Source organism: Rhinoraja longicauda, chromosome 13 (assembly GCF_053455715.1).
Source record: "Rhinoraja longicauda isolate Sanriku21f chromosome 13, sRhiLon1.1, whole genome shotgun sequence".
NCBI classification, from domain to species: Eukaryota; Metazoa; Chordata; class Chondrichthyes; order Rajiformes; family Arhynchobatidae; genus Rhinoraja; species Rhinoraja longicauda.
The window spans coordinates 12728251-12753729 of record NC_135965.1 but is presented as its reverse complement, the minus strand read 5'-3'; the positions used below and the strand labels follow the sequence as shown (position 1 = coordinate 12753729).

General features: G+C 39.0%; 1 protein-coding gene across 2 annotated transcripts in view; it reads left to right on the top strand.

The window, feature by feature from the left end:
* The window catches only part of rasa2 (RAS p21 protein activator 2), a 147626-nt gene that overhangs the window by 74020 nt on the left and 48127 nt on the right, over positions 1-25479 (top strand). For both annotated transcript variants that reach the window (XM_078410373.1, XM_078410374.1), the window contains 3 exons: positions 21144-21227; positions 23244-23316; positions 23433-23509. In XM_078410373.1, coding sequence (XP_078266499.1) covers positions 21144-21227; positions 23244-23316; positions 23433-23509 — 234 coding nt within the window. The remainder of the gene's footprint in view (positions 1-21143; positions 21228-23243; positions 23317-23432; positions 23510-25479) is intronic.

Below are 25479 nucleotides of genomic sequence, written 5' to 3'. Positions count from 1 at the left end.
GCTAGATTGACAACATGTTATCCTTGATACCATGGACTGGGTAAAAAGGAGCAGGAATTATCATACATTGCTGATTCTGCTCTTGAATGTAGATATTGTCATGTGAGAGATTGAACCAGATTAATTAATAATATGATAAGCATCTGTAGATGCTGGTTTAAACTAAAGATAAACACAAAGTGCTGGGGAAACTCAGTGGGTCAGGCAGCTTCTTTGGAGAAACTGGGTAGGTGACTTTTCGGGTCGCAATTAGATGAATCTATCAGATTAATAGATCTTTACAATTTTATTCTTTCCTTTTCAATTTCATTAACGTTAAACATCAACTATTTCTCTGGATATATTCTATGTTATTGCTACTATTATCCTAAGACAGCTAATAATATTGCCTCTGTCAGAAAGATGAGTGTTAAGGTCCAGGATACGAGTCTATAATCTACTTGTTTGCAGTGCAGTAACAATGCTGCTTAGTCAGAGGCACCATTTTCTTGGCAAAGCAAACTGAGACTAATTAGTTTATTTTGATGTCTTCAGTGGTTATGGAAAATCTCATGAAGAGGAAAAGCAAGCTCCCCTTTTAATTGGATACTTTGCACATAGCATACACCTTTAATCAATTTCAATGTCTGGAGTATTTGTGAAAGAGATGACTAGGCACTGTCACGGTAATCTATTTGCAGGAAATGTAACAATTGGCACTTTATAATCTGCCTTTGCCCTGAAAATGAATTAGCCAACCGGGCATGTTTTTGTACAAAGTTATTCTGTTTTGATATTTGTTCTTCCCTAGTTCTGTCAGCCCAGTGGTATTATTTCCTGTGCTTCCCACCGACAAACCAAATTAGCTGTGGTAGCACCATTGGCTTACAGAGGGAGAGAGTGTTGAAGCACTACAAGATTGCGAACACAAGTTAAAGTTCCTAAACAAAAAAAATAGAGGTATAGGGTGAACAACATCAATGGTGGAATAGAATTTAAGAAAAAAATCCGCAGAGTGTAGGTGAATTTTATGCATGGCCTATATAACAAAACAGTCTGAATGATGTTAAAAGTAACTGGTTCCTGGCTAATTTCATCGGGTTTAGTTTAGTTTAGTCTAGAGATACAGTGCAGAAATAGGCCCTTCGGCTCACCGAGTCCGTACCGACCAGCGACCCCCGCACGTTAACACTACCCTACACACACATGGAAATTTTACATTTATACCAAGCCAATTAACCTACAAACCTGTACGTCATTGTGGGAAGAAACCGAAGATCTCGAAGAAAACCTATGTATGTCACGGGGAGAACGTACAAACCAGGACCTTTGCGCTGTAAGCAGCAGCTCTACCACTACGCAACCGTGCTACCCCTCTATTTGGATAAAGTGACATGTGATTGAAAACTAATCTTGTGGATATGGGATTTGAAATGGCAATTTATTAAAGCACTAAATAGTATTCCTTAATTTTCTTAATATCCAAAAAATCCATTGACCTATCTTGAATATATCAGTGATAGAGCTTCCAGTGTCCTTTGGATAGCGAATTCCAAAGATTTACTGTCTTGTGGACAAATACCTTTTTTCCCCATCTGTCCTGAATAGAAACATAGAAAATAGGTGCAGGAGGAGGCCATTCGCCCCTTCGAGCCAGCACCGCCATTCATTGTGATCATGGCTGATCATCCACAATCAGTAACCCATGCCTGCCTTCTCCCCTTCTCCCCTAATTCCTGATTCCCTGAATAGCCAACCCTTGAGACTGTGACCTCTGGTTCCAGACAATCCAGCCCTCACAGTAGGCTGATCCAGAAGATTAAGATGTACCGGACTCATAATGATCCGGTCATATGGATTTTGAACCGGTTTTATCCATGGAAGACAGAGGGTTGTGGTACAAGATAGATAGCAAATGCGAGGTGTTGCATTTTGGTAGGTTGAATGTAAGGAGAGAGTATACACTTAATGGCATGATCCTTAATAGGATTGATGTGCAGAAGGATCTTGGAGTCCAAATTATTAGCTCACTAAAAGTGGCAGCACAAGTAGATAGCGTGGTAAAGAAGGCAAATAGTATGCTTGCCTTCATTGCCAGGATCATTGAAACTAAGAGTCAGGATGTCATACAGCTCTACAGGACTTTGGTAGGACTGCATTTGGAGTGTTGCATGCAATTCTGGTCATCCCATTATAGGAAAGATGTGGAAGCTTTGGAGAGGGTGCAGAGGAAGTTTACCGGAATGATACCTGGATTAGAGGTTTCAGCTACTGCGAGAGGTTGGATAGACTTGGATTATTTTCTCTAGAACATCTGAGGTTGAGGGAAGACTTGATAGGTATATAAAATTATGAGAAGCATTGATAGTGTAGACAGTCAGAACCATTTTTAACAGTGATGCAGCATCGAATTGCTACCTTACAGCGCCAGAGACCCAAGTTTGATCCTGACTATGGGTGCTGTCTGTACGGAGTTTATACCTTCTCCCTGTGACCGTGTGGGCTTTCTGCGGGTGCTCTGGATTTCTTCCATATTCCAAAGATGTGCAGGTTGGTAGGTTAACCTCATTTCTGTAAATCATTCCTCATGTGGAGGATAGCAAGTGTATGGGTGATCATTGGTCAGCGCAGACTCGCTGGGCCAAAAGGCTTGCTTCCATGTTGTATCTCTAAAGCTAAAACTAGATGGCATAGCTATAGGTTGCGAGGGGGAAAGTTTAATGGAGATGTGCGCGGCATGTATTTTACACAGAGGGTGGTGGAGGAATGGAAAGCATTGCCAAGGGTGCTGGTGGAGGCAGATATAATAGTGGCGTTTAAGAAGCTTTTAAAGAGGCGCAGGGAATAGAGGGATATGGATCATGTGCAGGCAGATGAGATCAGTTCAGCTAGGCATCATGTTTGGCACAAACACTGTGGGCTGAAAGGCCCATTCCTGTGCTGTCCTGTTCCATTTTCTTTGTTCTAAGTTGAAAGTGTATAGGCCAAATCTGCTTAATTTCTCCTCAATGGATAAATCCCTTTCTACGGAATCAATCTGTGCAATTCTGTTGCACTCATAGTGCTATGTATTTTAAGCGAAACATCTTCACTCGTAAGCAAATTCTCCTGCAGTTAGGCATATATACTCTAAGGACTTTCCCAATTGCTTGCTGTACCCTGCTTGTTAACTTTCAGTAATTTGTGCACAAAGCTTTTGGGTCTTCAATAATTTTCAGTCTGTCATAAATGAAAGAAACTACTTTATTTTTGCTATTTCCCCCCCATTTTGGATACATTACGCTTTGTACCCTTATCCAAACCGTTGAGCAAGCAGCTAATTCTGCAGTTGCGATTGAACTCCGATTTGGTCTCTATGGTTCAGTAGGTCTTATTTTCCAAAAGGATCTGTAGAGTATTTAATATCACTGGGCAAAGAAGTGCTAAACATGAGAGCAAACTTCCAGTGGTAAAGTTGAATGGTAGATCTTCCTTTTTCAATTAATGAAGATGTAATTGTGTGATGTAACTAAAAGCAATTAAATATTTTTTGCTAAATTTGACTGATTTTAAAATCCTGCTGCATTTCGTGAGAACTTCACAACTTCCGCATTGAGGACAGATGACATTTGCATACAGGAAACCTCATCATTTGCTGAACGATGGCTTTTTTATATACAAACTGGGTTTCTGCCCTGATGCCAAAAGATAATCTTTTAATCAGATAGTTTCAAATTTTTTTTTTAATGGAGACACAAGGAGCTGCAGATGCTGGAAAATACTGCAGTAACTCAGCAGGTCAGGCAGCATTTCTGGAGAATGTAGACAGTCCGAAGAAGGGTCTCGTCCCGAAATGTCGCCTAACCGTGTTGTCCAGAGAAGGACACAAAGTGCTGGAGTAACTCAGCGGCTCAGGCAGCATTCCTCGAGAACATGGTTTGCATAGGGACACTTGTAATTACTCCAGCACTTTGTGTCCTACTTCGTAAACCAGCAACTGCAGTTCCTTGTTTCTACATGTTCTCCAGAGATGCCACCTGACCTGCTGAGTTACTCCAGCACTTTGTGTACGATATTTTTTAATGCACAGATTTAATTTCACATTTATGAATAATTCAGCTTGTTGTTACAAAAAATTCTAATTGTAGCAGGTGGATTTGCACTTTTTTTTGTTAAATCACAATGCATATTTTTATAGCATGAGTATTTGCATCTTGGATGACAGCTCAGTTCAACAAGTTGATTAATGCCCATGCGAGCTCAGGGTTCAATCCAGGCTTTTTGTTTTTAATCACTTGTTCAGCAAGTTATCTTCCTTTGTATCTTGTAATGCAAGCTACAAATCTTCTCATATATCTTGTTTTTTGGTTGAAATTCACCTTTAATTCATTTTAATTTTATGCATAATTCTGTTTATGATAATAATAATAATAATAATGTATTTTATTTATATAGCGCTTTTCATATACTCAAAGATGCTTTACAGAGATTTAGAGAACATAGGGAAATTAATAAATAGATAAATAAGTAAATAAATAAATGATGTGCAGAATAAACCCCAATTCTGATCAAACAAATAATTGTAGATGTCCAGGGCATTTAAAAGAATCACAATCAGTTGCAGTTCACTCATTCTCAAAACATGCTACATCATTAAGGTGCCTGAAAGAAATGCTGCATTTTTAAGATTGTGGTAGGGTGGAACATGAAAAAATGGGAATTAAACATGTTGCACGGTGGCGCAGCGGTAGAGTTGCTGCCTTACAGCGAATGCAGCGCCTGAGACTCGGGTTCGTTCCTGACTACGGGTGCTGTCTGTTCGGAATTTGTACGTTCTCCCCGTGACCTGCGTGGGTTTTCTCCGAGATCTTCGGTTTCCTCCCACACTCCAAAGACGTACAGGTATGTAGGTTAATTGACTGGGTAAAATGTAAAAATTGTCCCTCGTGTGTGTAGGGTAGTGTTAATGTGCGGGGATCGCAGGGCGGCGCGGACTCGGTGGGCCGAAGGGCCTGTTTCCGCGCTGTATCTCTAAATCTAAAAAATCTAAATAAGCAAAAACAATATTATAAAGTGGTTACCATCTTGATGATTTTTAATTTTAACCTTATTGATGTTTATTGACCCTCCTGTTGCCAAATAAAATTAAGTAGCATGTCTTAATAACTACCGTCCAGTGGATCTGACATCAAATATGAAGAACTTTGAGAGACTGATGATGGTGCACATCAACTCCTGTCCCTAGCCAGTCATGATCCACTGCAGTTTGCCTACCATCACAAAAGGTTCACTGCAGACGCCATCTCCCTGGCCCTAAACTCATCTTTGGAATATTGAAACATCAAGGACTCCTACATTAGACTCCCATTTATTACATAGAAACATTGAAAATAGGTGCAAGAGGAGGCCATTTGACCCTTCGAGCCAGCACCATCATTCGTTGTGATCATGGCTGATCATCCACAATCAGTAACCCGTGCCTGCCTTCTCCCCATATCCCTTGATTCCGCTGGCCCCTAGAGCTCTCTCTAACTCTTTTAAATTCATCCAGTGAATTTGCCTCGACAAATTTCTACAGATGCACCATAGAAAGCATACCGTTGAGTTGCATCACAGCTTGGTTTGGAAACAGCTCTACCCAAGACCACAAGAAGTTGCAGAGTTGTGGATATAGCCTAGTCCACCACAGACCAGACACCATCCACATTTCAAACTGCCTCGGAAAGGCAACCAACATAATCAAAGACGTCCCACCCAGTCATTCCTTCTTCTCTCTACTGGGGTAAAGGCACAGACCTTGTCTATGAAATTAATGTGCTACAATGACAATTGCGAACATTAGATTATGTCTATGGAACTGATGCATTACAATGCATATGTTCTGCCCTCTGTATCTTCCCCTTTTCTCTATCTATTGTCCTTGAGTTTGGCTTGACAGTATTAATGCATAGTATTATATGATTGTATAGCATGCAAAACGAAGCTTTTCACTGTACCTTGGCACATGTGACAATAATAAACCTACACCTGTTTTTCTATTTTGCATGATTTCGATCGTAATTTGAATCTTGTTCATCTAAATTAATAACCATTGAGATCCCAGCAACAATCCCTGAATCATGATCTTGCCCACATGCTATTAAAGGCTGCCATTATCCAAAGCGTTTAATAGTAATTACACCGTTTATGTGCAACTGTTTTGATCTTCTGTAGCAATCTAAACTACTGCACATTACCTTGTCCAAAAGCTATTTTAACCATTGCTTCATACTTTTTATCAGTTATATTCTCCTAACAGGGATGGCAAAAAAGTCACAGTCATTTTAATTTGCTTATTCTTTGTGATGATGATTTATATAGTGACAATTCATATCAGTTTATTCATTCATTGAAACTTAGCTATTTTTACAAGAATTTAAACAGTAGCTAAAGATGTTTTAATTTTCATTCAAGTAATGTTTGTGGTTGTGAAGGATATGATGCAGTGTGTTCCTTGTGCAGCAGGAAGTTGTGCCCCATTTCTGACCAGATTGGTTTTCGTTTCACATCACAATGTAGGCAGAGCAAATGTAGGTAGGAGCAAGCAGTGGGCTTTCGTGGTGTTTTCCACTCTAAACCAGTTTGTTATCTTTGCAAAATATTATTGTGTGATTCTTGGGGGAAAAAGTAAAAACAACTGAGTTGTTTACAAATTTCATTGACAGAATCCAGCTGAGCATCTTACCGAAGTAACACATGCAGTACTGTAATATCCTTCCGATCTAGCCTTCTGATCTGTTTCCTTTATGAAAATGTTGCATCAGTTCTGTTTGTATAATAGTACATTTAACTATATTAAATATCATCTGTTAGCCCTTTGCATCTAAATCCAATCATGCTTATTTCAGTTAAGCTTCTAAACGGCATACAAAATCTTGTCTGTGAATTTGCAGAAATTAATATTCAACTGAGAATTTAACATTTCGAATTGCAATTGAGTTGGCACCATATCATGTCCAGAGATTCTGAAAATTGTTTTATATTTTGATTCTGAGCTGCAGGATAAAGCCCATTTATTTCTTTGAAATGGGAAGGCAAATTTGGTGGAGCTGCAGATGCTAGTTTTTGCAAAAACACAATGTTGGAATAACTTAGTGGGTCAGGATGCATCTCTGGAGAACATGGAAAGATGAGGTTTTGGGTCAGGACCCTTTATTCAGACTGATTGTGTGGGAAAGGAATTAAAGCTGGAAGAGGTAGGGGCAGGACAAGGGGATAGTGATAGGTGGACACAGGTGAGAGGGGGTGGTGGGTTGATTGGTAGATGTTTGGACAAAGGCCAAACTTGCGAATTGTGAAGCCAGAGGAAGGAATGTAGGTGGAAGGGGAGGGCAGAAATAGGTGTGATTCGAGATGGGCCATAGGAAAGAGAAGGGGAGAAAAGGGAGGGGGAAGGGGTTTGGTGAGTTACCTAAAATTGGAGATTTCATTGGTCATATCTTTGGGTTGTAAGCCACCCAAGCAGAATATGTGTTGCTCCTCCAGTATGCGTATGGTCTCTGGCAGTGGAGGAGCCCCAGGACAGAAAGGTCAGTATGGGAATGGGAGGAGAAGTTAAAATGGTTAGCAACAGGGAGATGCAGTAGGCCTTGGCAGATCAAGCACAAGTGTTTGGCGAAATAAGTATGTTCACTCTTGTTTCCTGTGACAATTATGTATATCTACCCTTCCCACTTTTAACATATTAAGCCTGTAATATTTAAGTAGACACTGAATCTTTGATCGCTTCTGCATCAGATTGTTTCTGCATCATAGACAGCTTCCCCAGTGCTTGTTTTCCCTTCCTCTCATGATAATATCTTGGAATTGAGTCCACTTGCTCTCTGATTCAAGGCCCATGAGAGGGCAGAGTACTGGAATACTTTTTATTCCCCAATTGCACTTTTAGAATTTCTAAAATGTGACATTATTTATCCTGTCAGTGGTATAAATAACACACAGGCTTAATATAGAGATGGCAAATACACATTGGAAATTGATTGCACAATCGTCTGCAACTGAAAATATCTGCTGGCTGTTAAGTATTCCTGTTTCTTGAAAAATGAAGCTACTTTGGATTTAAATGTTTCAGCCCGAATTATGTGACTAATTATTAGAAAGTGAAATGGCAGCTTGTAATTCATTGGACATAGAACATAGAAAGGAGCAGTACAGGAACAGGCCCTTGGGCCAACAATATCTGTAATGCCTCGATCACCAGGCCTGGCAGTGTGTTCCAGGCACCCATCGCCCTGTGTGAAAAAACAACTTGTTCCATGCATCTCCTTTAAACTTTGCCCCTTTCACCTTGCAGCTGGGTCCTCTAGTCTTTGACACATTTCCATCCTGGGGAAATGGTTCCGACCATCTCCTCTAACTATGATTCTCATTATTTTCTATACTGTCAGGTCTCCCCTCAGCCTCCAATGCTGCAGAAAAAAACCCAATTTAGTGCACTGTGTTAGTTCTGCTGTTTTAGATCCTGGCTGGGCTTTATATTAATTCTGCTTACCCATTTTAGTACCATATCTTACTGTCTAACAATCTAATTATGCCAATTTTGAGTTTGGGGGGTTTTCAACTGATTCGGTGTCTCAGCTTTGCGTAGGGAGCTGTTCGATTCACATCGACCCTATGGGTTGCCCATTCGTGATCTCCCAGTGACCTGCAACTTGCTACTTACATTAGCTTTCCTTACTGTATTAGCTAATGTGTTGTCCACAAATATGATGTCATGGTGCAAATCTATGGAGTACACCAGTGGTTGCATCTTGCCAATTGGTGTGCACACCAATTATACCTACTGTCTTCCACCTCCCATCCAATTCCTTACCCTGGTAAGTAGGTTGCTTTGCCTATCTTTATTTTAATGGTGTCATGGATAATCCAATATGTTAATATTTGATCATGTGCCTTGAAGTGGATAGTTACTTATCTGGTCAGTAATGTTCTAAAATGGATAATAGATAATCGTATGGCATGTGATCTCAATAAAAAGGGCTGCTGAGATAAACCAGGGAACTGTAAACTAGTAAACTTAACCTGCAGTAGGCAAGCCTCTGTGGAGGATTCTATGGGATAAAATTAATATGTATTTGGAAAGGCTGATTAATCAGGGATATTCAGCATGGTTTTCTGCATGGGAGATCATGTCTCACAAACTGGATTGACTTTTTTGAAGTAACCAAGGTTGACAAGAGCAGGGCCATCAACGGCTACTATGGACTTCAAAAAGGCCTTTGATGAGGTTCTGTAACGTGGGCAGCTCTGGAAGGTTAGATTGCATGGAATCCAAGATCTAACTGGATAGAGAATTGACTAAAAGGTAGGAAGCCGATGGTGTTGGCCTGTGATCAGTGGTGTACCTCAGGGTTCGGTGCAGGACCCATTGCTATTTGTCATCTATATCAATAATTTCAAAGAGAATATACAAGGAATGATTAGTAAGTTTGCAAGTGACACTAAACTAGGAGGTATTGTAGACAGTAAATATTGTTACCAAGAATTACAGTGGGATCTTGATCAGCCAGGCAAGTTGGCTGCCTGAAGAATGTCAAATGGAGCTTCATTCAGATCAGTGTGATGTGTTTGCATTTTGTGAAATCAATCCAGGGCAGGACCTTCACAGTGAATGGTAGGGCCATAGGAAGTGTTGTGGAACGGTGGAATCTAGGAGTACAAATACAGACTTTCCTGAAAGTGCAGTTACAGGTGTAGAGGGTGTTGAAGAAGGATTTTGGCATGCTGGTCTTCATCAGTCAGGGAATTGAGTAGTGAGGTTACAGTTGTACAAGATGCTAGTGAGGCCGCACTTGGAATATTGTGTTCAGTTTTGGTCAGTCTGCTATAGGAAAGATGAAGCTAGAAAGAATGCAGAGAAAATTTACAAGAGTTTTCCCCAGACTCGAAGCCTGAGCTATTGTGGGGGATTGAACAAACTAAGACTTTATTCCTCGGACGGAGCACTGGAGGCCAAGAGGTGTATAAAATCCTGAGGCATAGGGTAAATGCACATAGTTTTTTTTCCCAGGGCAGAAGAATCAAGAACTTGAGGGCATAGGTTTAGGTTGCGTGGGAAAAGACTTCACAAGAACCTTAGGGACAATCTTTTCACACAGAGTTTGATGTGTATATAGAATGAGCTACCAGGAGAAGTAGGTAGACACAAAATACTGGAGTAACTCAGCGGGTCAGGCAGCATCTCAGGAGAGAAGGAATGGGTGACGTGTCGGGTCGAGACCCATCTTCAGTCTGAAGAAGCGTCTCGATCCAAAATGTCACCTATTCCTTCTCTCCTGAGATGCTGCCTGACCCGCTTAGTTACTCCAGCATTTTGTGTCTATCTTCGATTTAAACCAGCATCTGAAGTGTTTTTCCTACCAGAAGAAGTAGTTGAGGCAGGTAACAACAATTGAAAGACATTTGTACAGGTACATGGTTAAGAAAAGTTTAGCAGGAAATTGGCCAAAAGCAGCACAAATGGTACTAGATTAGATAGGGCATCGTGGGCGGCATGCGCGAGATGCGCCTACCAAGATCGGCATGGCTCTGATTCATTTGCTTGCTCAATATCTGTGTAAGCTTTTTAACATTTTTTAAAATCACTCAAGGGATGTGCAGGCTGAGTCAGTATTTAATTGTCCATCCCCAATTACCTTTGCGAAGGTGGTGGTGTACCTCTTCCCTGAGCCACTGCAGGTGTGGTTATATCCACAATGCTGTGGAGGAGCGAATTCCAGGATCTTGACACAGCGACAGATGGGAACGGCAGATTATTTCCAGATCAGGACGGTGTGCAACTTGAATGGCAAATTCCAGGAGGTGGTGTCCCCATATTGTTGTTGCTTTTGTCCTTGTAGCTAATTGAGGTTGTGGGTTTAAAAGGTGCTGTCTTTGCAGTCGTGAGCAGTTGCTGCATTGCTGTAACCACACGTGTAGCATGTTGGAAACATTTATTGGATAACACAAGCACAAATGTCTTATTCCGTTCAACAGAGAATAATTTAGAAGGAGGTTGATCCTATTACAGCCAAAAGGCAAGGTTTGTGCAATATGTAACTGTAGGAGTAAGTGATACTCTGAGATAATGGTTGCGTTAGGCTGCCACCTAGTGCAGTCAAATTTCTCAGCAAGAAATCAACTACTGCTTTCAGAATCGATTGCCGAATTAACTTGTAGATAGGTGATAGTTGGCACTCATTTGTTTAGATCCATGTTTGTTTAATCCTTGTGGTCAAGTGGTAGGAAGAAGATTACAGTTATTTTTTCATCTGGCTGCTAACAGTAACCCTATGTTCTACGGTGAATATGTCCTTTAATTGGAAAAATATTTAATTAATTTGTGAATGAAAATGTACGGAAAAGAGTGTGTGTGAATTAATTTTGTTGCAAGTAAGATGCAAGGTTTCTGTACAATATATATATATGAGCAATTACTGATTCTTGCTTTATCAAGTTTGATTGTGAGTGTCGCATTTATTGGCTATTTACCAAATTAGACTGAATGTGAAGCTTCTCTATTAATTTCTAATTAAAGTAAAGAAATCTTTCTGTGCAATTTAATGGATATCTATGCCATATTAAATCCAATGGGATGGACTATCAAAATGTTGCTGAAAATATATTTGTGTACAAAGGTGTTAACTATTAATATTAAATAATGTAAATATTGTAATGTAAATAATGTAAATATTACATAGTGGCAAATTTAATTGCTCGTTGCTAACTATTTTTGTTTTCATCAAGATGCTGATGGTAAATGAGAATCATAGATTCCAAAGATAAATACTAAATCCAGGATTTGCTTAGTTAAGCTAATAGGAATGGAGATAATAAGCGAGTTTGGTATCTCGACTGTGCATGGCCAGGTCATAGGTCACTCACGCTAAACATTCTCGCCGGCTGAGCTGCTGGTGCATATAGACCTACGTTTCATTCGCTTATTCTCCAGACTTCTGAAGAAGGGTCTCGACTCGAAACGGCACCCTTTCCTTCTCTCCCGAGATGCTGCCTGACCCGCTGAGTTACTCCAGCATTTTATGTCTACCTTCGATTTAAGCCAGCATCTGCATTTTGTTTTCCTAGAGTTTGAAGGGAAGTGGGCAGAAACAGTTTCCCGTTGCAAATTGACAGTTGTGGCTGTCACACACATTCTGCATCCACTTATTCAGGTGGTACGTGCTACTCCCACAGCCCAAAATTGCACAAATGCACATGGCTTTGCTCAGTAACATATAAAACAAAATAAATAACAAAGTCAATCATATGTTAATTCAAATAGGGTCCTGTAAGCATGTCCATTACATACAAGTTACAATGCAAAAGAAAATCGTCTCGATCTCGCTCACTCGCCGAAGCATAAAGCAATAAAACCTACAAAAACATCGTAGTTTTGTTCAAATTAACCATAAATACACTTAGTTAATAGTTTTGAAAGCAGTATTTTCTTACTCCAAAGACGTACAGGTATGTAGGTTAATTGACTGGGTAAAATGTAAAAATTGTCCCTAGTTTGTGTAGGATAGTGTTAATGTGCGGGGATCGCTGGCCGGCGCGGACTCGGTGGGCCGAAGGGCCTGTTTCCGCGCCGTATCTCTAAATCTAAATCTAAACCTCAAAGAAGCAAAACTGGAAAATACGGATGAAACACAGATCTGTATACATGCAGCAGCTCAGCCGGCGAGAATGGTAAGGGCAAGTGACCTATGACCTGGGCATGCGCTGTTGAGATACCGAACTTGCTTATTATCATAAAGTAAAGAGTATGGCCTGTTGTTAACAAATTTATTAATCGGGCAAAGCATGGTATTGGAAAAGCCTTGAGTGTTGAACAGTACTAAATGTTATACCTTTGTAAAGGAAATACACAAAGCTGATGGGTTTATTTTCATGGTAATTGCTATGTGAACCTAATTGCTCTAGGTGTCTGGACTCTCTTGAACTCAGGTAATGCATCAAAATTGTTGAAAATTACAAAATCTCTCCATCTCAATATTTATTTGCCCAGTGTGACTTCACAGTTACGTTTCGGAAATAAATTTCAAAACATGGCAGCTTTGACATTCAATTTTCAAAGGATTTATTGCAGATCCAAGTTGAAATCCTGCAGTAGAAACTTAATGTATGTCATTGCTTTCATATTTTTATAACAACCCTTTCTAGAGTTGATTCTAAACACACAATCATATTACATTAAGTGCTTATCTGATTGATTCAATGGTATTCCACTTGACTTATACAGGAAAAGCATTTTCAGCAGAATGGCATTGTTAAATATAATGATGAAATGTTTGCAAAGTTGAGATAATGGGGAGAATCACTGAGTACAGAAGTTATGGGATACGTCTCAAGTGTCATGTGCCTTATTTCTTTATATCAAAGAATGATTGTGATGATTGACCTTAAGTCTGCTGATTATATCATCAAAAATAATCTATTCATATTTTTACAATATTGAAAATGACCAGTAGGTGCATGCTAGTAATTTGTAGACAGAAGCAGTTATGCTATTCTAACCAATATCAACATTAAAGCATCCAATTGGATGCATCGCACGTTAGTATGGCAATTGCACTGCCCAAGAAATTGCAGAGAATTGTGAACACAGCCCAGTCTATCGTGCAAATCAGATACCCTCCTCCCTGTCCAACTTCTATTTCATGCTGAAGCCAATGTAATTAGGGACTGCTCTCACTCCAGTCATTCTCTCTTCTCCCCTCTCCCATCAAGCAGAGGATATAAAAGATTGAAAACACATAGCACCAGATTCAAGAACAATTTCTTCCCTGTTGCCATTAGACTTGAACAGACCTGCCTGATTGCTAGAGATGAATTTGCCATCTTCCAAAGTACCTCCTTGCAGCCTTGCACTCTTTTATCAGCAATGTCTCTAGCTGTAACACTATATTCTGTACTCTATTTTCTCTTTTGCACTACGGGATGTAGCCTTGTATGGTACGATTTGCGTGGATTGCATGCAAAACTAAGTTTTTCACTTTATCAGTCACTTAACTTCCTTCATCAATCTCCATCAAAATATCCTTGAATTTTTCCTCATGCCAACCTCACTGCGCCCTAACTAAGTCTGTACCGGCCATCTTGATTACATGTGGGAGTGAATTCCATATTCTAATCATTGAGTAGTTTCTTTTGAATTAGTAAGTGTCATGTATTTATGACCACTGGTTCTATACTTGTAAACCCAGTTCTCACATACATCCATTGTGCCAGCATTCACCAAATCTAAGAACACGGTTGGTTGGTTGGTTGATGAGTTTGCACTGCAATATCCTTGACATTGAGCTTTGTAACTGGTGTCATTATAAACTTGGCATCTAAACAAAGTTAGACAAAGTGATTGAGTTTTTGAATACAAAGGATTTGATCGCATAGCTTTTTGGTGTGATAACTGTCAAAACAATGTTAGCAGCTATATTAATGCAAGTTTAAAAAAAACGTGGAATCTGGAAGTTACAAATAAAATTATTTGTGAGTGATACATGAAAGATAGAGGGTCAGCTACACAGTTTATCTAAAGTGAGTAGGAATTTGATGTTGTGTTTTGAATTTAGTTGTCATTGTAAATATCAATCATTGTAGTTGAAATCAAATCGCAATTGCAGCAGAAAACGAGTACTGAGCTTTGGAGAAAAAAAAGAGCCACAAGATATAGAAGCATTATTCTTAGTTTAGTTCAGTTTATTTATTGTCACGTGTACTGAGGTACAGTGAAAAACTTTTGTTGTGTGCTGTTCTTTGTAGAATACTAGAAGTACATTTCTAAATCACAAAGGTCAGTTTATATAAGTATTAGAAATGGCAAGAGGGAAGTGAAAATTGGTGAAATACATGCATTTGACATGTGTGAGTAAGTGGTCTCCATTGTGCATTTTAAATCTGTGTCTAAAATAAACAAGGTGTTAAAGGTTAAATAGATCTTAAGTGCATGGATCAAATTCAAAGAGCCGTTTAAAAACCTTGCGCTTGCTAGTACTTTGTTTTTTGCAGTTTAGAGAAACAAATGCATTTCCTAAAAAAATTATGTTGAGCATAAATGTGATTTTAAAAAACGTTTATTTTAACAGATTAAAGATGCTCATTAAATTATAACGAGTAGGCGGTTAGGCCCCAGCTAGAAAGATTTGAGACTAAAGTAAATTTGTAGATGACATTAAAATTGGTGATATCATAGACAGTGAGGATGATTATCAATAATTACAGTGGGATCTTGATCAGCTGGGCAAGTTGCCAAGGAATGACTAATGGTGTTTAATTCAGATAAGTATGAGGAGTTGCATTTTGGGAAGTTTAATCCTGATAGGACCTTCAGATTGTATGGGAGAGCCCTGGGGAGTGTTGCAGAGCAGAGGGATTTGGGAGTACAAGTACATAGTTCCCTGAAACTGGCATTGTAGAAAATAGGTTGATGAAAAATGCTTTTGGCAAACTGGCCTTTATCAGTCACAGAATTGAGTACAGAGGTTTTGAAGTTATGATACAGTTATGGATGACGCTGATGAGGCCACACTTGGAGTATGTGTTCAGTTTTGATCACTGCTATAAGAATGATGCTGTTAAACTGGAGAAAGTGCAGAGAAGATTTACAAGGGTGTTGCAGAAGTCGTGGGCCTAAGTTACAGTGAGAGGTTGGACAGGATAGGACTTTGTTCCTTAGAGCACAGGAGGCCAAGAGATGATCTGATATTGTATAAATTCACAAGGGGAATAAATACGGTGAATTATAGAATATTTTTCACAGGGTAGGGGAATCAAGAACAAAAGAGCATAGGTTTAAGGTGTTAGGGGAAAGATTTAATAGGAACCTGAGGGGCAGCTTTTTCACTCAGAGGGTGGTGGATGGTGGGTATACAGAATGAGCTGTCAGAGTTTAATTAACATTTAACCAAGCTTCAAAAAGTATTTTGCCAGATTTTATATTAATTATTTTATTAATTTGACCACTGGAGTTAATGGGGAAGGTTGTATTTAACAATCAATTCTCTGGTTGGGAGCTGGAAGGATAAAAGAGAGCTAGATGAAGATGGTGGCTGAATAAGCAGTAATAGGTTTTATAGTAGAGTTGAGGGTTACTGTACAAGGAATAAGCATAAACTTGGGCATGAAAGTTGGCAAAAATAAAAAGTGTTTTGAAGCCTCAAGTCAGTAGGTTGTGAATACAATTGACTGGAGCACAAAAAATCTAGGCCTGAATCTAATGTAGTAGTCTTTTACATGAGATGCTAAATAAAAGCACTGTCTGTCCAGATGAGTATCAACTGACCTGCAGCAATATTCTGAAGAGAGATATTTGTGGTATTTGATGGACCAATGCATCCCCAATCTGATCATTAGCAAATATCTGATTAGCAAATGATCATTATCTGATCATTAGCAAAGTGTTTATGAGAGCTTGCTGTGGAGCTTGCATAATTTAAATTGATTTTGTTTCAAAAGTGCTTCATTGACTGCCAAGTGCTTTGTTACAATGTTAAGTTAAGAAAGGAGCTATGCCTTGAGAAAGGAGTTGCTGTTTCAAAAAAGCAGCCAGCATCATCAGAGACCCACACCAGCATGGCCACACACTCATTTCACACCTGCCATCCGGAAGAAGATATAGGGGCCTTTAAACTGAAAAGTCCTGGTTCAAGAACAGCTTCTCCCCTGTAGCTATTAAACACTGTAATCCACAAATAAGCTCTGTACTACATAGACTTGGGGACATTGGTTTTGTCTTTTTGCATAATGATTGTTTTTATGTGTGTGTGTGTATATATATGCGTGTGTATGTATGTATATGTATGCATGAGTGTGTGTATGTATGTTTGTGTATATATACACTGAACTTTTTCTTGTTTATTATATTGTTTACAGAGTGCTATGTTTACATGTTGTGCTGTGCTGCTACAAGTAAGAATTTCATTGTTCTGTCTGGGATATATGACAATAAAACACTCTTGACTACTACAGAATAGTATATCAGTTTGGCTTCAAAAATATTTTAGAAAGAATTAGTCAAAAATGAGTTGGGCAGGTGTGAGAAGCAGGTTTAGGGCACTTTGACTGCTTGTGTGTCATTTAACTGTGGGGACTGGGATTGAAGAGAGGAGATTTTAAAATATTTTCAATATATCAAGACTAGATTCGTAGCGTGGGAATCTTCTCACTTTCCATTTCCTTAACAGAAGCATGCTATTAACATTCTGCCTTTTGTGAATTGACTTTATATATCAATGTCTCAATTTCCTCATTGTTAAAAAATCTGAAGTCTTGAATAAACCAATATACCTATTAAATATTAAATGGAGCAATAAAGCTCTGAATGCTGGAAACTGAAAAGAAAAACACAAATGCAAGTGGGCGAAGATGTATATGCGACAAGTGAAACATTCACACTTCAGGATGTGAGTTTGTCAGAAGTGGAGATGTGAGAAAGATAAGTGCATTTTAAGTTCCCAGAAGGGGAAGGGCAGAATTGAACAGATGCAAGGTTTGTAATGGTGCAGATCAAAGTAACCACAGTAATAATTGCATTAAAATTCGATCATTGCAGATTGGAGAGGAAAACATTGAAACAAATTGAAATAGAAAGTGGCAGCCATATCTGGTGAGGAGGGAGGGAAAAGGTTGCTTACCTGAAATTCTTAAATTCAATATTGAATCCTAAGGGCTGCAATATGCCCCTCTAGAAGATTAAGTGCTATTCCTTGATCTCATGTTGGACATTGATGAAGCAATATGGGAGTCTAAAGATAGAGGTGTCAGTGTGAGAAGGGTGGAGAATTATACCAACAGATGAGTGAAAGCTCAGGATCCCCCCCTGCCAATTGAACCAAGTCACCCAGTCTGTGTTTGATACTTCAGTATTGGAGGACATGACATTGTAAAAACAACTAATGCAATGCACTGAATAGGAAGAAGGGCTCACGTGTTGCTGCTTTGCCTGCAGAGATTATTTGAGTCCCTGCTTTATGGGAAGGGAAGAGATATTGGGGCAATTTTACATCTCCTGTTTGCTTAGCAAACTGCTGTGAGATAACGAATGGTGAATAGAGATGAAAGAGCAAACCGGGGAATCCCAGTGGGAGAGATAATAATAATAATAACTTCGTATAGCACTTTTCATACAATTGAATGCAACCCAAAGTGCTTTCCACAAAAACCCAGGTTTAAACAAAAATACAATTTAAAACAGTAAGGACATAGACAGTTAATAACATAAAAAGCACAGATTTATATAAAAATATATAATAAAAAATAAAAAATTGAGAGTGTAAAAGGACAAAAACCAAAAACACTGAGATCAAATACAGAGTCCCATATACTATATGAGCACACAAGCAGCTGAAGGGTATGCTGAGATAAATACAAGAGAATAAAGGGATTTTTTACAATGTCATCAGAAGAAGTAAAGTCAGTTAAAAGCTTGATTGAAAAGATAAGTTTTTAGCTGCCGTTTAAAAAGTCAACTGAGTGGGCATCTCTCATAGCCCTGGGTAGGGTATTCCACAGCTTGGGGGCGTAATTGAAAAAGGTTGCTTCACTAATTTTCTTATTGCTGCGGCATTGAGAGGCTAACAGGCCAACATCAGAAGACTTGAGCGTTCGAGTAGGGGCATAGGGAAGGAGGGACTCTACCTTTTAAAATATGCTGCTCCTAAGCCACATAGGGCTTTATAGACAAGAAGGAGGACTTCTATCCTGGAGGCAGTCTATCCTGGATCTCACAGGGAGCCAATGAAGGGAGTATAATGCTGGGGTGATATGTTCCCTTTTCTTGGTATTTGTTAAAAGCCGGGCTGCGGCATTTTGAATAAGCTGTAACCGGTAAATAAGGCATTACAGTAATCAAGTCTGCTCGATTTGAAAGCCTGTATGAGTTTTTTATAGTCATGCTGAGTTAAGAAAGGCCGTACTTTAGCAATATTTCTGAGGTGATAGAAAGCACACTTTGTTACCTTATTTATGTGAGATTTAAAAATAAGATCATTGTCAATGTTTACCCCCAGTCTTGTGACTTCTTATTTGACATAGGCAGTCAAATTTCCCAGTTTACCAAGTATCATCTCTTGGGTTTTGATCCAAGTAATAAAACTTCTGCCTTGTCATCGTTGAGTTTAAGAAAGTTAGCACTCATCCATTTTTTGATGGAAAATAGGCAGGAAGTCAATGAACTTAAGGCATTTGCATCAGTGGGTTCGACAGAGAGGTATAACTGAGTGTCATCGGCATAACTTAGAAAATTTATATTATGCTGTCTGATAACTCCTCCTAGTGGCAGCATATACAAGGGAAAGATTAACGAGCCAAGGCAGCTACCTTGTGCTACACCAAAGGGTATATCATGCAGCTGTGACACATAGTCCCCAAGGCTAACAAAGTACTTCCTTCCACTTATATAGGATTGGAACCAACTTAGTACCTGATCTGACAGGCCGACCCAGTTTTCTAGGCGATCTATAAGAATACTGTGATCTATGGTGTCAAAACCTGCTGTGAGGTCTAAGAGGATCAGCACTGAGACTTTGTCCTCGTCAGTGCTAACTCTAACGTCACTGACTATTTTTATCAGGGCAGTCTCAGTGCTGTAATTTGCTCTGAAACCAGATTGAAATTTCTCTAAAATGTCATTTTTATTCAGAGAGTATTGTATTTGGTTGAATACCACTTTCTCCAGTACATTGCTGACAAAGGGTAGATTTGATATGGGTCTGTAATTACTTAGTAGCCCACTGTCTAAATTTGCTTTCTTTTACAGAGGCTTTATGACAGCGGTTTTATAAGCATCTGGGAAAATTCCAGTCTCAAGGGAGTTGTTTATAATTGTAAGAACAAAACTGGATAAACTGTTAAAAACATTACTTAAAAACATTGTAGGAACCACGTCAAAATGACAGGTAGTGGATTTGCTCTCAGCCTCAATTTTACAAAGGTCTAAGGTAGAAATACTTATGAAACTGCTCATTTTTGCCTGCGCCTTACTAGGTCGGCAGCAGAGGACAGTAGAATCTAAAGGGATACCAGCTCTGATAGTCTGAACCTCATCTTTAAAGTAATCGGCAAATAGCTCACATTTTTCAGCAGAAGCTTGACTTTAAAAATCAGGTTGAAGCAGAATTTAGTGATCTGTCAGTGGTGGAGAACAAAATCTTACTATTCCCACCACTTTCTGCGATAATTTGAAAAAATGGGTCTTCCTTGCAGATCTTACTAGCATTATAACAAGTAGCAATGGTTTCTTTATAGATGCCAAGATGTACTTCTTGTCCTTTTTTTCTCCACTTTCTTTTGGCTACTCTACATGAACTTCTTCTAACCCTTACTTTCCTTTTAATCTAGAGAGGTGCAACTTTATCAAGTGTCGTAGCTAGGTTACTGTTAAAAGCTTTTATCATTTGGATACCTTTGGAATGTTGCGAGGGCAGGGAGAGGAAGGGGTTTGGTGGTGGAATTCAACTGAAGGTAGTGGATGTTGCGGTGGAAGATGCATTGAATATGGAGGGGGTTGAGCATCTTGTCCTTATTCTGGTTAAGAGGAAGGGAGGTGAGAACAGAAGAGCAGGAAATAGAAGCATCAAATTTGATAACCTTACTGTTAAAAGCTTTTATCATTTGGATACCTTTGGAATGTTGCGAGGGCAGGGAGAGGAAGGGGTTTGGTGGTGGAATTCAACTGAAGGTAGTGGATGTTGCGGTGGAAGATGCTTTGAATATGGAGGGGGTTGAGCATCTTGTCCTTATTCTGGTTAAGAGGAAGGGAGGTGAGAACAGAAGAGCAGGAAATAGAAGCATCAAATTTGATAACCTTATCAGCAATGACAGGGGAAACAGCTTGGTTAACGAAAGAGAAGGACGTATCAAAGGCACCTTTGAAGAGCATATCATCAAAGCAGACACAACTAAGAGAAACTGAAAACAGATTCTAGTTCTTACTGGAATGATGGTGGGTGTCGCCAAGATAGCTATGGAAGCCTGTGGAATTATCTTGGATATTGTTTGCTAACTTATCACCTGAGATGAAGATGGTAATATCAAGAAAGCAAAGGAAGAATTAGGTAATGGATCACATACAAATGAGAGCAGAGAAACTGGCCTCATTAATATTGAAGCATAATTTAAAAACATAATAATTTAATAAAATAACATTTGTTTATTTTTTCTTCAACTTGCAGGATTATTGAATGCCAAGGACTTCCTCTTGTAAGTGGGCAGAGTGGCGATCCCTATGCCTCTGTCTCGTTGGTTGGACCTTCGAGGTATAATAGAATAATACATCTGAATTTGGAATTTATCTGCACAACTCCGTATCTGCACTAACCATGTTGCCAATCTAACTAATCCCTTCTGATTGTACATGGTCTGCATCCATCCCTATTTGTTTATTTGTCTGTCCAAATGCGTCTTAAATATTGCTATCACATCTGATTCCAAAATTTTCATTGACAGTGCATTCCAGGCACCTATCACTCTATGTAAGTTTTTTAAAAAGTACCTCACACATCTCATTTAAACTTTCTCCCTCTCACCTTAAACTCACACCCTCTGACATTTCCATTCTGGGAAAATGAATCTGACTATCTAGCCTATTTATGCCTCTTATAATTTGATATATGTCATTCAGGTCCTCAAACTATCTTGTAGCTAAAACAGCTGATGTTTGTCCAAACCTTCCTTGTACTAATACTCTCCAATCCAGGCAACTTACTGGTGAGCTTCTTTTGCAACCTCACCAAAGCTTCCACATTCTTTTAATAATGTGGTAACCAGAACAGCACTCAACCAGGTTGTTTATCTCCCTCCTGTTCGCTGACTCATCATTACCTGGTATTCATCCAAAAATGTTGTGTCTGGCTGTATAGTCATGGTTAAAGAGGGAATAGACCAGGGGAAATGTGTAGGAAGGAACTGCAGATGCTGGTTTAAACCGAAAATAGACACAAAATGCTGGGGTAACTTAGCGGGTCAGGCAGCATCTCGGGAGAGAAGGAATGGGTGACGTTTTGGGTCGATGCCCTTCTTCAGACTGAAGGTCACGAGAAAGGGAAATGAGAGATATAGATGATGAATAGAGCAGGGGGTTGAGCACGCAGCCCTGAGGTGTCCCCATGCTGAATGGTCAGTGAGGTGTAGGTATTGTCAATTCGTACTGATTTGAAATCTGCTAATAAGGAAGTCCAGTTGCGTAAGTAGGTACGGAGACCCATTTCTTCGAGTTTGTCAATGGGTTTGGAAAGGTTGATGGTGTTCAACACCAATCAAGACAATTAACAAAAGCTGTCTTGGTTGTCCAAGTGGAGAGCCAGTGAGCTCTCATTCACTGTCGACTTGTGCAGCAGTAGGCGAATCAAAGTGAGTCCAGGTCATTACTGAGGCAAGAGTTGATTTGCATCATAACCAACCTCTCAGAGACTTCATCACAATGGACATAGTCAGCAGTTGTTGAGGCATGTTATCTTACTCTTCTTGGGTACCAGTATTATGTATGTCCTTTTAAAGCAGGTAGGGTCCTTCGATAATAGTGGTGAGAGGCTGAAGTATCATAGAGTAAAGAAACAGACCCTTTGGCCTGAATCAAACTTGCTGACCAAGATGCTTCTGTACAATAGTCCCATTTCCTCACATTTGATGTGTAACCCTGTAAACCTTTCCTATCTACGTACCTGACCTAATATCTTTTAAATGTTGTTATTTTACGAGCCCCTAACCCCCCCTTTTCCCTATTGACACAATTGTTTTATAACATGATATTCTGTAATGTGATGTTTCTTAGGAATGCAACTGGTCCATTACAGCAGAACTGCTTCAGGCTTATCGAAATCTGCACTTGAGCACGGGCATTCTGATTCTGTACCATTGTAAATGACCATTGCAGGGGAAGACAATAAATAAATGTTCATGTTAATTGGCCTTCATCAACAATTTTCATGACAATATTGTGGAGATATGATTGCCATATCTAATAATTTTGTGTATTTTTAAACATATACACATTTAAAAATCTATTTCCTGTGCAAGATGCAAGAAGAGTGAATGCTTCAGGTCACACATAAAATAAAAATAGCATGCCAACCTTTTGTAATTTTATCAGAACCCATATAAAAGGCTGCTTTGTGCAGCATAGGGCTGAAGTAAGAATATTTGAAGAGAAGAAGCCACAACACTATCTTTGTCTAATCAGACCATTATGCATAACCATTGTCCATTTTGAAATTTACTTTGAGGATGCCCTGGTTTTGAATTTGCTCTATATTATCACTGTTTTGTTTCATCAGATTGGATCAAAAAAGAACCAAAGTGAAGAAGAAAACTAGTAACCCACAGTTTGATGAAACATTCTACTTTGAAGTAAGTAACTGTGAAGAAGGTCTGCATGTTTTGAACAAAAGCAACATTCTGCATAAAAAGTACTATAGCTGAATTATGTTGTTTGATCTCAAACACAGTGAATTAAAACATTTCAGATAACTCGAAATAGCAGTTACACCAAGAAATCTCACTTCCAAGTGGAGGAGGAAAATATTGAAAAACTGGATATCAGGTAATAAAATAAAAAGAACCACAAAGTTGCCATAAAATCACTGTCATCTAAACCAAATTGGGAACCTTTAACAACCCGATAACATGTAATAGTGTGAGATTGCTGTATTTTTTCAGTGCAAATTAAATGAAATAGCAACTGATTCTTGGGGTTGTTAATTACAAAACTGAGGAACTTTTTTGTGTAGATTGTTAATGATGGCTTTTTAACTTCACTGGCAATCACTTTTCATCAGCTTGGAGATCAAGGTCTTAAAAGAATACAGAATATTTGATTTTGCCTTTCTTTTCCCTCTCTAAATTCCACCTATTTTCTTTAGTTTTAAATTATATTCATGTCTTTTTTTTAAAAACATTTTCTCGCTGTTCATTCTCCTTTGTAGTTAAGGCAATATGCCCAGTTTCTCTTATCATGCCAGTAACTTATTGAGCAGTTTTGAGTTAAAGTATACAGGGATTAACTACCTGTTATTTCAAGGGCAGGACCAATGTTTCTTGTATCGCATGGAGGGGTAAAGCTGTGGTGAAGGATTGGGAGAGAAACAGGAGAGTAGGAGGGGTGGGGAAGGGATGTGTGAAGTTGGGGAAGAAGACCATTGGCTGGCATGGCTAAAATCGGGGGTCTCAATGTTAAAAGAAAGAGGATATTAAAAATGTATTTACCTAGAGGGGAGTTCACTTCAGGAATACTTACAGGTTACAGAACTTCAATCACTGAGTAAAGGCATTCCTCGCTTTACAAGAGGGATGTGTACCGGGGAAATATTTTGATAAGCAAAATTTTTGTGAGTTGAAAAAAATGGGTTTGATGCACTCTGACAATTTTGGTATATTATATCTCTTTGAATGGGGTATAATGCACTAATTTTAGCAAAAAGTTACTTTGTAAATCAGAGATGCATACCAAAGAGTGAATGGCATTTACTGAAATTCATAAACTGAGCGTTCTTTTGTCAAGAAACATCTTTATTCGTGAATGATTGTTCAGTGGTGATTCGTGACTACTCTGCCTGATCCTTTGCTCTAATGAAGTGATCAGTTCTCCAGATCCAAACATGAAGAATAAAATATCAAATAAAGATTTCATTCTTTGTGATGAGCATCCAACTAAATTGCAAAAACAGTGCTCTTTTTGTAATGATCTAATCTCTGCTAAAGATCAAAATATCAAATGCTGTGAATATGTTTTAGTACTTTGTTTAAGGTTATCAATTCCCTCTTCTTTCTGACTATCCCTTTCATGCTGTCAAATGGCGTTCCGTATCAGTGAGGTAAGATGGTCGATTGTTGAATAATCAATTGCTGCATGTTTTTCTGTGATCAACTTTCTTTTTATGATGCAGGTGTTTTGTTAACTGCAGGTAAAAAAGGCTGGAATTTTTAATTTTATCACATTTGCTGTCGAGTTAAATATGATATTTGGGACTAATAGTTTGCTGTGTTGTGCAATGCTCTGTTCCAAACCCTAACCTTCTTTCTTCCTTCTCCGCCACAGGAATATTCTACCCTGTTCTGCCCAAATACATTATTTGAACTCATTCAGCATTTGATGTCTATGTGCTTCCTCCAATGACTGTCTTCCCAATGTTTTTAATACACAGTGGCCTATCAATTCTGTGCCAGCTCCTAACAGAGCAATGACAGCAGAACCTTTCCCCTATTCTTATCATGTAGCCTTGTAAATTAATCCATTTAATTCCCTCTCGAAAGGATTCTGTTCCCACCAGAAAAAGTATTCTGTCCCCACCATGAGCAAACCTAGTGTTGGAGGAACACAGCGGGTTAGGCAGCAACTGTTGGGGGAAAGGAGAAAACGTTGTGGTCTTATTTCCCTCCACAGATGCTGACTGACCCACTGAGTTCCTCCAGAACTTTGTGTTTTGCTCAGGATTCCTTCACCTGCAGTCTCTTATGTACTTAATTTATTTTTAGTTGCAATTTGGGAGTCCATTAACCTGTCAGGTCTATTCT